We start from the raw sequence: 15,550 nt of genomic DNA on the forward strand, positions 1-15,550 counted from the left end.
GAGGGATGGAGTTGGGTGTGGTTGAGAAAGGCGGGTGTGTTTTAGGGCTTCAGAGCAAAATGCAGAGTCCTGGGAATAGAGAGCTACAGATACAGATGGGAGGAAAAAAATCTGATGCCCCTCCAACCATTTTGTTCTTCTTCCTGAGGCAGAGCAGGCAATTTGGCACAGGGGGCGTGTGTGGTTATCTTCCCACTTAGTAGGGGCTGGCCAAACTCTCATGCAACTCTGAGGTCCTAGGGATTCAGTGATGAATAAGACAAAGTGCCTACCTTCCTGCACTTACATCTTAGTGGAAGGAGGTGCTAATAAAATAATTTCATGCAGTATTAAGTGTTGTGATAGCAATGGGGGTCTCACTGCTTTAAGTTGTCAGGGGAAACCTCTCTGAGGTGGCATGAGCATTGTGACCTGGAGGGTGAGGAAGAGCCAGCTGTGAGAATATCTGGGAAGAAGGTACCAGGCAGAGGGAACAGCCAATGGGACTGAGTATGGGAGGTTCGGTGAACACCAAGAAGTCCAGGAGGCTGGCGAATTGTGAGCAAGTGGGGTGGGAATGAAATGAAGGGAAGTGGCCTGGCTTGTGGGCCACATAGGGAGTCTAAATCTTCCTGAGAGAGATGGGGAGCCATTGGGAGGATTTTGAACAGAGGCATGGTATGCCTGATGTATTGTTTTTAAAGGAAACTTCTAGTTGCTTGTGGCAAAGTGACCACAGGCGCAAGAAATGCAGCAGAAACCAATTTGAGGCTCCAGGCGAGGATAAAAGCTGGGCTCCAAGTGAGTGTGTGTCATTTGTAGTATCCCTTCTCTCAGGGCTGCTGGATCCTCTTTTGGAGGAAAAGCATCCCTGGGTTGCCAGGTTGCGAACAAATAGTTCTCCTATATTTACCAAACACACACGGAGAGGCACAATTCTAAATCTCCAGCAGTAGTTCTCAATCCAGCTTCATGTTGATCACTGCCTGTTCCAAAAAGCTTTTTTTTTTTTTTTTTTTTTTTTGCAGACAGAGTATTGCCAGGCTGGAGTGCAGTGGTGTGATCTCGGCTCACTGCAACCTCCACCTCCTGGGTTCAAGTGATTCTCCTGCCACAGCCTCCTGAGTAGCTGGGACTACAGGCACACACCACTGTGCCCAGCTAATTTTTGTATTTTTAGTGGAGATAGGGTTTCACCACATTGGCCAGGATGGTCTCGAACTCTTGACCTCATGATCCGCTGCCTCGGCCTCCCAAAGTGCTGGGATTACAGGCGTGAGCCACTGCGCCCAGCCCCAAAGAGCTTTCTAGGCCCCCACCCCCAGAGACTCCGATTCAGAAGGTCTGGGTTGGGTTTGGGCAATCAGTTATTTTTAATAAAACCTACAAGGTGATTCCAGCAAACTTTCAGAACCGCTGTCCTGTGGTTTCTGCAATGCCATTACCTGTTTCCTGAGTTCCCTGGACATCTCATAACCTATAAAATTTTTTGATACTGATATGTCTCAAATGTGTTTGGGAAGGAGATATTAATATTTATTAATAAGAATTAGCTGGAGTCCTCAGAAGCACAGGAAGGAGCTGGAGTGCAATCAACGGGTGATTAGAGGACAGAGGACACAGAACATTAGTCATGAGGGGATGGCATGTGGGCGTCGTCAGGAATTATCTACTCCCACATTTAATTAGCCATAAGTATTTCTCAACTCTCCTTTAGAGGCATTTGAAGCCCACCCCAGATGAAGTATAACTAGCCCTTTACAGCTCAACAACCCTCCCCCCGCCACTCCCAATCAGTTTGAGCATTTCTGGTTGACATTTACTGCATAAAATCTTACCCTTGACAGCTCTCTATATAATCTACATAGCACAAACAGAGGCCAATGAACAAATTTTTAAAGTGAGCTCTATACATATTCTACATGTTATAAAATGAGAAGCAAGCAAACAAATTTTTAAAAACAGAGCAGTTAATAAAACATTAATTGAATCAGGACACATCAAAGTAGCACTACAGACACTTTTTTTAATGACAACAGATGGTAAATTTATACAAATTACAGGCTACAATATAGTGAATACAAAATCCATCCAGATAATGGTTAGAAAAGCATCACTTAACAGAAGTAAATCGGATTTAAGTAGCTAAAGAACTCAAGCCCCCCCATTTTGATGATTATACACGGCTTGAAATGCAGCACATCTAAATCCTCCCCCTAGTCAGGGCACTATTCAATACTACAGCATATTCAATGACTCTAGTGATTTAAAGATTCTAACACTTTTAGCATCGACGTCAAGAGACATCTCGTAACAGGTTCACTATGCAAAACTCAAATGAGAATGTGTGAACGTTCTTTGCAAACTGTAAGGTGCTGTGCAGATGTTGTTAGCTATTGCTATTATTACTGTTCAGTGAGATTACACTGAACGTGGGAAAAAGGAAGACTACTCTGTATAACTGACAAATATGACTTATAGAACATCTTAAAAGGAATGCAGATATTACTTTCAAATACACATAGCAACAACACAGGCAAGTAAAGTGTGGCCAGGAGTGACGTCGAGGAATTCCTATTTTAAGGAATATATAAAGGATTAAGCTATTCATAGATTATGTGTAATATTTATCATTAGATTCCCAAAGTCCCTGAAAATAATTTATTTTTAAGGTGACCCTCTCCCTTAAAGGGAAAAAGAAATCTTGTCAGGTTACTAATGTGCTGCTTCACCAGCTCTTGTAAAAATTATCTTAAACATAGGAGTAGAGTCTGAATTAATAGTTATACTCATCTGGTGGGTGACACAGAGTGCTTGACAGCAGAGAAACCTGCCACTGACCTCAGACAAGTGACAAATTCTGTGTCAGAGTTGAACCATAAGTTTACAACTTCACTTGGGCATAAACAATAAAAATGAACTTGTCTAGAGATAAGAAATACACACTAGGTACATCTGAAATGCGATTTAAATCCTTTTTATGTACTTTTGGGTTTCATCTTTCTTTGGATATACCCTATTTAACTGATTTTAGTGGTCTCCTTGGGTATTCTAACTGTATACATAAAATTGACATGAAAATGGAAAACAAACGCCAAACAAGTCAATTGGTTGTTTCTTTTGGCAAAGCTGATGACATTTTCATGATGAAAATGTTCTAATTATTAGGCCAGGCACGGTGGCTCATACCTGTAATCCCAGCACTTTGGGAGGCAGAGGCAGGTGGATCACCTGAGGTCAGGAGTTCGAGACTAGCCTGGCTAACGTGGCGAAACCCCATCTCTATTAAAAATACAAAAATTAGCTGGGTGTGGTGGCACGCACCTGTCATCCGAGGTACTCAGGAGACTGAGGCAAGAGAATTGCTTGAACCCAGGAGGCGGAAGTTGCAGTGAGCTGAGATTGCGCACTTGCACTTCAGCCTGGGCATGAAAAGCAAAACTCCGTCTCAAAAAAAAAAAAAAAAAAAAGAGAGAGAGAAAAGAAAATGTTCTAATTATTACAATGTATTTCTGTTAGATTTCCATGAAACATGGGGTTTAATGGCAGTTTTCAATTTTTTTTCCCACTAACAACCCCAAACCAAATTCTACTGTTATATGTACAATGGTACCCATTTGAAAAACTAATGACATCAGATGCATTCTACAGCAGACTTTTCACTTCTCAACACAACTGAGAAAAAGGACTACATTCTCCAGGGCAAAACAGGAGGTGAGAAAGGTAATGTGTTACCGTAAATCGGGTTAAATCAGTAGTTTGGACTGACATTTCAAGTTATATAATTGAGGCTATTCTTACAGTTTTCAAACAATAGGGAACATATTTTTACCTTAAAACATGTATAAGGGCTCAACTGTAGCTTTCCTTTCTATATATCTTGAAGTATATACATTGTGTAAAAGGAAACTAGTGAGATCTTTTGAAAAGTAAATCTATTTGTCAAATACCATATGTTATTTAACATAGTCAAAAACAGCAGCAAACTAGTGAGTTAACAGTTAAAACTCTAGGAATAAACTAACTGCTTTGAAAACAAGCCTGTTTTATTATAATCCTAAATATCAACCCTAGCATTTGCTTTTAACCTTCAAACATTTGGTGCTTTTTCCAAGAGGAAATTACAACTGCCTTTGGATGTGCCCCTGGTTTAAAAACTTGCAGAAAAATACCCATATATCATTACCTATTCAGCAAATGCCTGAAACCAAACATAAAAATCCAACACTGGACAGTAACATTTTACAAACAGCATAAGATCCCAAAAGCACAAGAAAAACCTTGGCATTATATAAAAAGAAATTAGGTGGACAATTCTAAATACAACAATACATTTTAATTAGGGACCATCTAGAAATCTACCACACATTACCCTAGACTCAAATGTCATTATACTAAAATTGTAGTCTTTAAGCAAGAATTAAACAGTTCCATAATAATCATACCGATCTTTCACTTTTCTCAACAGTTAAACATGAATGCTTATTTGACTTTTATGACTAATCATCCCTCTATTCCTTTAGTCCAGTTTCACAACACAAAAAATAATAAATGTGAACAACAAATCGGTAATGGTTTCACATGCTTAGGCAAGAATCCTAAGTATTAGGATTATCAGTAACAGAAAATTTGAATTTTAAGAGAATAAAGATAGAATGTGCTTATTTAGAAAATGGCCAATAAGGCCAGGCACGGTGGCTCACGCCTGTAATCCCAGCACTTTGGGAGGTCGAGGCGGGTAGATCACCGGAGGTCATGAGTTCAAGATCAGCCTGGCCAACATGGTGAAACCCCGTCTCTACTAATACAAAAAAAATTAGCCAGGCATGGTGGCGGGCACCTGTAGTCCCAGCTATTTGGGAGGCTGAGGTGGAGAATCACTTGAACCCAGGAGGCGGAGGTTGCAGTGAGCCGAGATCGCGCCACTGCACTCCAGCCTGGCTAACAGAGCAAAACTGTCTCAAAAAAAAGAAAAAGAAAATGGCCAATAATCACTCATCTGAAAAAATGCAAACAGCTGTCAGGAAAAGCTGGCAGAATTTGAACTTGTAAGCTAAACTTTTAGTGTGTATCAAACTAGCATTAAGAAATGGCTTTCAAAAATGCATACGGGATATAAACGAAAATAGAGGTTATTTTCAGATGGCAACATTATGGGGAATTTTCATTTTTTTTTTCCTGTTTGAATATATATTTTTCCAGTTTTCTACAAAGAACATATATTATGATTTTATAATTAAAAAACAAACATTTGGGGGAGTGTTTTTAGGTTGCACACAATTAGTACCAAATAACTAGAAAGAACACAGACTAAAGATATGAAAATAAAATCAAGGTTTTTTTCCATCAGATAAGCCCAAGGAGAATACTTTTTGGATGAAAAAAAAAAAGCTTTCAAGATTGTTTCCACTACTAACATATGCAAAAATGAACATATTTAAATGCAAATTCCTATCATATCCACTACAATTTTTAAAAATAGTAGAAAAAACAATTTTAAATGGAGCCTCCTCGAACCTTTTAATTGAAGCCTAGCTTCAATGTTGAATGAGGAAGCAAAGTATCTCATTAAAAAGTTGGTCTGCAAAGCACAAAGCTGGCCTGCGAGGGGACTTGAAGGAAGCAGGCTGAGTGTTTGAGTAGTGAGATCTTTGCTTTGCTCTTTTGACCCTTCAGTAAGCTAAAGTCCTTTTACCTGAATGGATGTAATTTAGCCTAGTTTTCCCATAAAATAATGTAATGGAAAATTCCTATTGACTAGGGATTACACTTCATGTGAAATTCCTTGGTGACATTCAGATTAATTCCAGTGTCCACAATTTAAGCAACTTTCCATAGGAAATTAAAATCCCAAATCCAAGGACCTGGTATTTTCATGCTAAGGAAAGCATTCCAACGTAAAGTGGAGTTTAATTTGCTTCACTGTGTGCCTCTTAATCTATCCAAAGGAGTAAAAGTCAAAAGCAACCATAAGTCAGAATACTATAAAACACGGTTTGTTGAAAGAAGATAAAATTCCTTCCAGAATACTGTGTAATTAACATATTTATTTGTAACTAATTTAACTTTTCCAAATTCTCATTTGCAAATCAGATTCATACAGTTAAAACTGAATATACAAACCAACACATTAGAAGGATCAAAATTTACACTACTCAAACGTGACTCCTTAAGCCTGACTTTAACATGTTCTTTCAACTTTATTCAATCAGATGTCCCCCCTCCAGCATTTATCATTTTAAAAAATGAATTTAATGCTATCAAAAGGTGATGTTCACTTTAATCCTGTTTGCCTTCACGCCACTGTCGTGAGCCTTCGTTCCAGGCCACATACACAAAGAGGGCCAGGACCACATGGACGGCAACCACTGCAACAATTGCAGCGTAAAAATAGCTGTCCCTATTGGACATCCCAAGGGCGCCTATCAAGAGAAAAAAAACAGTTTTCATTTTATTGCAAAATTTACCAAAGTACAAAAAAGAACAAAGCATCCTAATTTTTATGATATATTTATTTAACTAGTCAGGCAATTAAAAGTAATACTTTGGGTGGTAATGAATAAAGTATTCACTAAAAGATATGAGTACCTTCTATATATTAAGAACATTATTTTAAACAAAACCATAATTATAAAGACTTCAGGCCGGGCATGGTGGCTCACACCTGTAATCCCAGCACTCTGGGAGGCCGAGGTGGGTGGATCACCTGAGGTCAGGAGTTTGAGACCAGCGTGGCCAACATGGTGAAACCCCGTCTCTACTAAAAATATCAAAAATTAGTCGGGTGTAGTGGCAGGTGCCTGTAATCCCAGGTACTCAGGAGGCTGAGACAGGAGAATCGCTTGAACATGGGAGGTGGAAGTTGCGGTGAGCCGAGATTGCACCATTGCACTCCAGCCTGTGCAACAAGAGTGAAACTCTGTCTCCAAAAAAAAAAAAAAGACTTCAACATCAAAAAGGGGACTTCATTCTCTCTTCCTTCCATTATCCGACACTAGAAGTCCATTCCCCCAAATTCTTCCTCCCATATCAGCCAATTCCTATTCTTTCAAGGGCACTAAGAGAAAGGATTTGCAAGCTATTTCACAGAAAACCATAAGAAAATTGTCAAGCTGAAATAACAAGTTATTTCATAAAGACTCATTATGAGCAATATGATTTTTTGAAAGGCTGAACAAGAAAAAAAAATAAGAATACCCAGTTTACAGATATAAAGAGGTCATAAAAGCACAGATTCTTAAATCAGGGGAAAACGTCTTGTTTTAATGGGTCTAAGATTACCTTCAAATATATAAGATTTAGTTGTGAAATATAACCCAATAGGAACAGTGATCATTAAAGCTGTGAAGAACAGGAGCGTCTTCAGTGTAGATGCTAATGAGCTTTCATTTCTGGAATAAAGTAAACAAAGAGAAAATCAGAACCTGCACAGCCATATCCAAACGCTCTTATGTCCCTAAAACTATAAACATCCACAAATGAGATGCTATGTAGGAGGAAGATCACAGGCAGAGACTCGTAATCCGAAGATCCCAGAGAACCAGCTGTGGGTAGTGGGAATTTCTTGAGCTGGAACATGAACATTATACACCACCTTCAGGGACTGTCATTCATATCCAGTGTGAGACAAAGCATCAGGGTACCTCAGATCAACTGCCAACAAGCTGGGTGAACAAACTAAGTGAAGAAAATCAGTGCCCCTGCCTCTGGAACTAGAGCTTCTACCCAGGGAAGCCACGGTGGACAGTGGCACCAGTGCCCGACCCATGCAGCAACCATGTCCACCAGCACCAGACACCAGACCTGGGAATGCAGTAAGCACCATGGGTGGATCAGCGCGCCCTCTCTTGCTGGAATCGGAGCTTCCGTCAGGGGAAGCCACCAGCTTGCTGTCCTCCAGCATGAAACAGTAGACCAGGGAACTAAGGAGGCAGACACACCTGTGTGCCCTCCCGCACTGGAATCAGGGCTTTTGCCCAGGGAAGCCACTGTCACACCGGTCCCTGAGCCCATGCAGCAACCCTGACCACCAGCACCAGACACCAGACCAGGGAACTCGGCAGGCACCACGGGTGGATCAGTGTGCCCTCTCCTGCTGGAATCGTAGCTTCCATCTGGGGAAGCTGCCAGCTTCCTCTCCTCCAGCACCAGACAGTGGAACAGCAAACTAACCAGGTGGAGCTGACATACCAGCATGCCCTGCCCCACTGGAATCGGAGCTTTGGCCCAGGGAAGCCACTGCCACACCAGTCCCTGAGTCCATGCAGCAACCCTGACCACCAGCACCAGACACCAGACCACAGAAGGAGGTAGGCCGAGTGAATGGACCAGTGCGCCCTCCCCAGCTGGAATAGGAACTTCTGTTATGGGTGAAAAATCGAGCTAGAGGGAATACTTCCAAACATGTTTTAAGAGGCTCGAATCACCTTGATACCTAAGCCAGACAGACACAGCAAGAAAACTATAGGACAACATCATTGATGAACACTGGTGCAAAATTCCTCAATAACATATTTTCAAACCAAATTCAACAATTATCAGGCCAGGTGTGGTGGCTCACACCTGTAATCCCAGCACTTTGGGAGGTCGAGGCAGGCGGATCACTTGAGGCCAGGAGTTCGAGATCAGCCTGGCCAACACGGCAAAACCCAGTCTTTACTAAAAATACAAAAATTAGCTGGGCGTGGTGGCATGTGCCTATAGTCCCAGCTACTTGGGAGGCCGAGGCACGAGAATCCCTTGAACCTGGGAGGCAGAGGTTGCAATGAGCCAAAATCGCACTCCAGTCTGGGCAACAGAGCAAGACTCTGTAACAAACAAACAAACAAAACCAATACAACATCCTGGCTAACACGGTGAAACCCCGTCTGTACTAAAAATACAAAAATTAGCTGGGTGTGGTGGCGGGCGCCTGTAGTCCCAGCTACTCGGGAGGCTGAGGCAGAAGAATGGCGTGAACCTGGGAAGCAGAGCTTGCAGTAAGCCGAGATCACACCACTCCACACCAGCCTGGGTGATACAGCGAGACTCCATCTCAAAAAAAATAAATAAATAAAAAATAAAAAATAAAAATAAAACCAATACATCAAAAAGATTATATATTATGACCAAGTAGGATCATCTCAGTTGATGCAGAAAGAGCACTTGACAAACTTCCGCATCCTTTTTACTGAGCTCAAAAAGAAATCAAGAAATCAATCTCATTTATAATAGCATTAAAAAAAATACTTAGGGGCCAGGCTCAGTGGCTCATGCCTGTAATCCCAGCACTTTGGGAAGGCTGAGGTTTGAGGCCAGGAGTTTGACACAAGCCTAGGTAACATAGCAAAAACCTACCTCTACAAAAAAAATTTTTGATAATTCGCTGGGCGTGGTGGCACGTGCCTGTAATCTCAGCTACTCAAGAGGCTGAAGTAGGAGGACTGTTTGAGCCCCAGAGTTCAAGGCTGCAGTGAGCAGTGATTGGGGCACTTTACTCTGGCCTGGGTGACAGAGCAAGACTCTATTAAAAAAAAAAAAAAAAGAAAAGAAAGAAAGAAAGAAACTTAGGAATAAATTTAACCAAGAAGATAAGCGACTTGTACACTGAAAAGTATAAAACACTGATGAAAGAAACTGAAGATGACACAAATAAATGTAAAGATATCCTGTGTTCATGGATTGGAAGAATTAATACTGTTGAAATGTCCACAGTACCCAAAGCAACATACAGATATAACATAATCTCTATCAAAATTCCAGTAGCATTCTTCATTAAAATAGAAAAACAATCCTAAAATTCATCATACAGAACCACAAAAAGCCCCAAATAGCCAAAGCAACACTGAAAAAGTTGTAAGTGTCACACTTTCTGATTTAAAATATTACAGTTATACTAATCAAAACAATATGGTATTGGCATAAAAACAGAAACATATAACAATGAAACAGAATAGAGCCCAGAAATAAATCCAAACATATATGGCCAACTAATCTTCAACAGCGGTGTTAAGAGGAACACAATGGAGAAAGGATAGTCTCTTCAATAAATAGTACTGGGAAAACAGGATTTCTACATGCAAAGAACAAAACTGGACTCTTAAACCATAAACAAAAATCAACTCAAAATGGATAAAATAACTAAAACACAAAGATATAAAGTTTTAAGACATAAAAGAACACAGAGGGAAAGGTTCCTTAACATTGGCCTCGGAAATGATTTTTTGGATATCACACCAAAAGCTCAGGCTACAAAAGAAAAAATAAATAAAGGGGCTTGCATCAAACTAAAAAGCTTCTGTACCACAAAGGAAACAATCAACAAAATGAAAAGGCAGCTTACAGACTTACAGACTAGGAAAACGTATTTGCAAACCACCTATCTGATAAGGGGTTAATATCCCAAAATTTATAAAGAACTCTTACAACTCAGCAGAAAAACCACCTGATTAAAATATAGACAACAGCTAGACAGACATTTCTCCAAATACATAAAAATAGCCAAGAGATAAACAAAAATGTGCTCAACATCACTAAATCATCAGGGAAATGCAAATCAACACCACTATGAGATATAACCTCACACTTCTAAGGACAGCTATTATCAAAAAGGCAAGTGATAACAAATGTTTGTAAAAGTGTGGAGAAAAAGAAACCCTAGTACATTATGGTGGAAATATAGATTGGTATAATCATTATGGAAAACAGTTCCTAAAGAAATTAAAAATAGAACTACCACACAGCCCCGTAATCTATCTTCCGGAATATAACCAAAGGAGATGAAATCACTACCTCGTAAAAATATCTGCACTTCCATGTTCACTGCAGCATTATTCACAATAGCCAAGATTTGAAAACAACCTAAGTGTACGTAGACAGACAAAATAAAGAAACCGTAGTGTATATATAGAAGGGAATATTTTATTCAGCCTTAAAAAAGGACATCTACCATTTGCCACAACATGGATGGACCCGGAAGACATTATTTTAAGTAAAATAAGCCAAACACAGAAAGACAAATACTACATGAGCTCACTTACATGTGGAATCTTAAAAAAAAAAAAAAAGTCAACTACACAGGGACAGAGAATAAAACAGTAGTTACCATGGGGGTGGGGGTAGGAGGCTGGAGGGGAGGAAATAGGGAGATGTACATCAAAGGACACAAAGCAGTAGATATATGGATTAACAAGTCTAGATATCTAACGTACAAGAGGACTACAGGCAATAAAGTTGCATGGTATTAGGGACTTTCGTAAATAAGATTTTAGCTGCCTCTGGTCACACACACACGAAAGTATGTGAGATGACAGATATACTAATCTGCTTCACCATAGTAATCATTTTACTATATGTATGCCATAACATCATGTTTTGAACCTCAAATACACACAATGAAATTTATTTTAAAATAACCTGAACAAAAGACCCACAAAAACATTGAGTAAAATATATATTAAATATAACCTCATGCCTATTTCTTGATCACATGCTCTGCACATGTGTGAGAAATTAAATGTTTATTGCTGTTAAAAAAAAGGTCTAATATTTTATTTTGGTACTTAAATGGATCATCTAACATGCCTCATTTTAATCACTGAGCTATATAACTCTCATTTAATATACATAAGCTCCCTTAAACTGTTTCCTACTAGTAAATATTTAGAGGAATTTATTGTGTAATCCTCATGAAGAATATGAGTGTCTGCAGTGCAGAATCTACAAAAAATACAAAGAGTCACTAATTGGCCAATTCTTTTGTGGACCCTAAAAAAAGCACTTGACTTTGGTGTTTCTATGGTGAGTAAAGAAGTATGTTTTAGGAATCCAACTTTCAGATTATCTAACTTGTTAAAGGAAAAGAAAGGAAGTGTTAACTGATTGTTTTGTTCTTTACATGACCTCTCTTGAGTATCTAATATCTGGCCTGGCTTTTACAACGTTTATTACTGAAAAGATGATGTAACACCATAAAAATGTTTTAAAACAAACAAAATCACTTATAATCCCACCACCCAAATATAACCTTTCTACATGTTAATTTCTAGCCCCCACACAATCTATACACAGCATGCCTTAATAATTTATAGCTAATTCCTTCTCACTTCTCTCTTTACCTCAAACTTCAAAAATGTGACTACTTTTCTGTGTTGTGACCTCACTAATATGGGACTAAGCATTAAGCCAAAATGTACATACAAACTTTTGAAAACTAGCAAACTTCCTCTACTGTTTATAGGACATTTTCTCCTTGGCTTCCAGCCACAAGGGCTGTTGGTTTTGCTGACACAAGCCACCTTGGGTAAAATCAGTGGCTTATTCCAAGACAAAGCAACTAATGCTATTCAATTGCTTTATCCTATGTATCTTTGGGTGTTACTGAGCAGAGATTTGTTGGAAATGAGGAGTGAGAAAGGCTGGAATTAAAGTTGTTCTCACATAAAGGAAAAAGTTCAGGATGAACCTTACTCTGTCTCCATTTATAACACCACCTAGTTTTCCCACTTCATACAAACTTCTGCAGCCAACATTGAGCAGACAGAGCCTACCACATTCCCTTCTGTAGCAAGTAAGACAACAGGAATTCTTTCTTCCACAGCCAAAATTTCACTGCAAATTCCATTAGGAAACCAGAATCAGTCTAGAAGGACTATGCTCTAAGTGTATCTAATAAAAATGTTAGTATTCTCATAAATAAATAATTTTTAAAAATCCCACACTGAGGCTGGATAAAGAAAATGTGGTACATATACACCATGGAACACTATGCAGCCATAAAAAAGAATGAGATCATGTCCTTTGCAGCAACATGACTGGAGCTGGAGGCCATTATCCTAAGCAAATTAAGACAGGAAAAGAAAATCAAATACTGCATGTTCTCATAAATGGGAACTAAACAACAAGAACAGATGGACACTAGGAGAGGAACAACAGACACTGGGGCCTACTTGAGAGTGCAGGCTGGGAGGAGGGAGAGGATCAGAAAAAATGCCTATCGCATACTACGCTTATTACCTGGGTGACAAAATTACCTGTACACCAAGCCCCCGTGACATGCAGTTTCCCTATATAAACCTGCGCATGTACTCATGAACCTAAAATAAAAGTTAAAAAAAAAAAAAAAAAAAAACCCACAATGACCCTGTCGGAAAGAGAAAGCATCACAGCGCTCCAAAGATCGTGGGCTTTGGAGTCAGTGAGCTTGAGCTTGCTCAAACGTTAGCTTCAATTACTTTGTCGCCTAATTCTCTAATCACTCATCCTCAGTTTCAGGTCACTTACCCTCAACTGCATCCTCTTCAAAATTGGGAAATCAAGCAGTCAGATAAATTAAGAATTCAGATAATGTATCTAAAGCACGTGAAATGAGCCTGGTATACAGTAGGTCTTAATGAATTGTAGCTAACTCCCTCACCACTACCTTGCCTACTGAGGTGGGCCAGAACCACCTGCTCTCTCATACATTCCTTCAACTCAGCCACCAGCCTCTATCTTACTGATTCCCCAAGTGAAGCAGTCCCACACCAGGGGAACTATTCCCTTCTACTCCTTCATTCATACGGCAAACATTTATTAAGCTCCGACTATGCAGGCCCCCTAGGGAACACGGAGATGAAGGAGACCGCGTTCCTGTCTCAGAAGGCTGACCCTGAGGTAATGAAAGAGACTGCAATATAGACGATACCGAGAGGAAGTGCTAGGATAGAAGCATGAGCTGAAGGCCCACTGACCTATTCCCCATGACCCCGGATCCCTTGTTCCAGAGCGAAAGGTCGGGACCGGGCGTTTAGACATCTCAGGCCCCACCTGCTTTCCCCGCCCCCCTCCCCTGCGACCAGGTCCCCGGAGTCCAGACCTCACGCCCACCCATTCAGCTAGGGCCTTCCCTCAGGCCCTGCTCCAGGCTGCGGCCAGTCCGCCTCGCGGTCCAGGCCCCGCTCAGGGCTACCTGAACTCAGGAGGCTGCAGTGCGTTCAGCGCCGCTTTATCCGGGCGCTCCATGGTGTAGCCGTGCCGGCACAGGCGCTCGGCGGCCGAGCTGGGCTCACCGGCCGCGCTCAGTAAGCTCCGCGGGTGAACGGTCTAGGCGGTTCGCACCGGAAGTAGTGGTTCGCGCCGGAAGTGTCGGTTCGCGCCGGAAGTGTCGGTTCGCGCCGTGCGGCGGGCCACAGTACGCAGGCGCGGCGCGGCGACGCAGGGCTGTGGCGGGCGCGGGCGCGGGCGCGGGCGCGGGCGCGGGCGCCGGCGCCGGCGCCGGATACTGGGCGGGCCCTCACCCGACTTACCGGCTGTGGCTCCGCGCCGTGCGCCCTGCCAGGAGGGGCCTGTGCTCCAGGAGCAGGCCTGGCGAGTAGCCCAGCCACTCCACGTTGAGCCGGGACTTGCCGCGCAGCATGGTCCTCCTGGGCGGGCGGCGGCTACGCCGCCCCCTGAGCTCGGGCGGACACTTGTCCTCGTCTGCGTCCCGGTCGCCGAGCTGGGGGCGGCAAGGAGACCCGAGCAGATGAGCCGCAAGGAGGGACTACCAGCCAGAGGGCTGTGGTGCTAGGCAACTGAGCGTATTCCGCCGACGACAACACAAAAAAGCAATGCGCGTTATTTCGCCACTACTTGAGCAAATAAATGCCTCATTAATTACTGCCCACAGTGGTAGGAAGTCCAGCCCTTGGCAGCTGGGAGGAGTTAAACACTCACCCGAGTCCGTAAAACTAGAGAATGTCAGAGTTCAAAGAGCTCTTGCTGAGAGTGACTGTTCCAGACTCGATGCCAGTGACCCCCAACTTCCACTTAAAAGTTAAAAACATATTTTGCAGCTGCTCAGAAAGCCGCCAATGAGACAACAGGGACTCAAATAGTAAGAACAGATGGGCCTCCCGGGCCTGCGCAACCCGAGAGAGGTGAAAACGAAAGGGTGGGTAAGCCTGGAGTCAGGCTTGACAAAATTAGGTTGCCACTGGCTGCTAATAAGAGGACAGCCCTTACATGGTCAGCGCCTGGAAAGGGCCGCTGACCACACAGCTGTTTTCTGCACCACATGGATACAAAGACCACATCTGAAATCATGACTAAACCAGCAGCTTAGAGTGGTGGAAAGGGCAATGGACTGGGCAGCAGGAAGTCCAGGTTTTAGTTCAAACTGAATAATCCCCCTCTAGGGCTGAGTGTGCTGGCTGACGCCTGTAATCCCAACGCTTTGGGAAGCTGAGGCAGGAGGATTGCGTGAGGCCGGTAGTTCCAGAGCAGCTTGGGCAGCATAGCAAGACTCCCGTCTCCAAAAAAAAAAACTGTAAAATATTTAATAAAAATAATAGTAATCTCTCTCTGGGCCTCATCTAGACCTTTAGGTGAATAAGAACCACCTAATGTAAGAACTTGGGGTACAAATAGAATCTAGCTCTGGGGTAGGCAAACTGAGCCAGCAGACCCAATACATGGAGCCTACCACCTGTTTTTCTACAGCCCTGAGGTAAGAATGGTTTTTCCATTTTTAAATTGTTGAAAAAGTCAAAAGAATAACATGACACGTGAAATTTATATGAAATTCAAATTTCAGCATCTATTGATAAAATTTTATTGAAGCTCAGTCATTCTC

The 15,550-nt window shown here is 41.9% G+C and overlaps 1 protein-coding gene across 2 annotated transcripts; it reads right to left on the reverse strand.

The window, feature by feature from the left end:
- Window positions 1-1,985: 1,985 nt before the first annotated feature.
- VMA21 (vacuolar ATPase assembly factor VMA21) lies at window positions 1,986-14,798 on the reverse strand. Of its 2 annotated transcripts, XM_023202272.2 has the most exons (4): window positions 14,653-14,798; window positions 14,244-14,434; window positions 7,261-7,370; window positions 1,986-6,401 (listed from the first exon to the last, which is right to left on the reverse strand). In XM_023202272.2, the coding sequence occupies exons 2-4, from the start codon at window positions 14,351-14,353 to the stop codon at window positions 6,259-6,261; spliced, it is 363 nt and encodes a 120-aa protein (XP_023058040.1). In that variant the 5' UTR covers window positions 14,354-14,434; window positions 14,653-14,798; the 3' UTR covers window positions 1,986-6,258. The 2 variants fall into 2 exon arrangements, with proteins under 2 accessions (XP_023058040.1, XP_023058041.1); XM_023202273.1 differs by lacking the exons at window positions 14,244-14,434; window positions 14,653-14,798 and adding an exon at window positions 13,907-14,082.
- Window positions 14,799-15,550: the final 752 nt, after the last annotated feature.

Source organism: Piliocolobus tephrosceles, chromosome 12 (genome assembly GCF_002776525.5).
Source record: "Piliocolobus tephrosceles isolate RC106 chromosome 12, ASM277652v3, whole genome shotgun sequence".
Lineage (NCBI taxonomy): Eukaryota > Metazoa > Chordata > Mammalia > Primates > Cercopithecidae > Piliocolobus > Piliocolobus tephrosceles.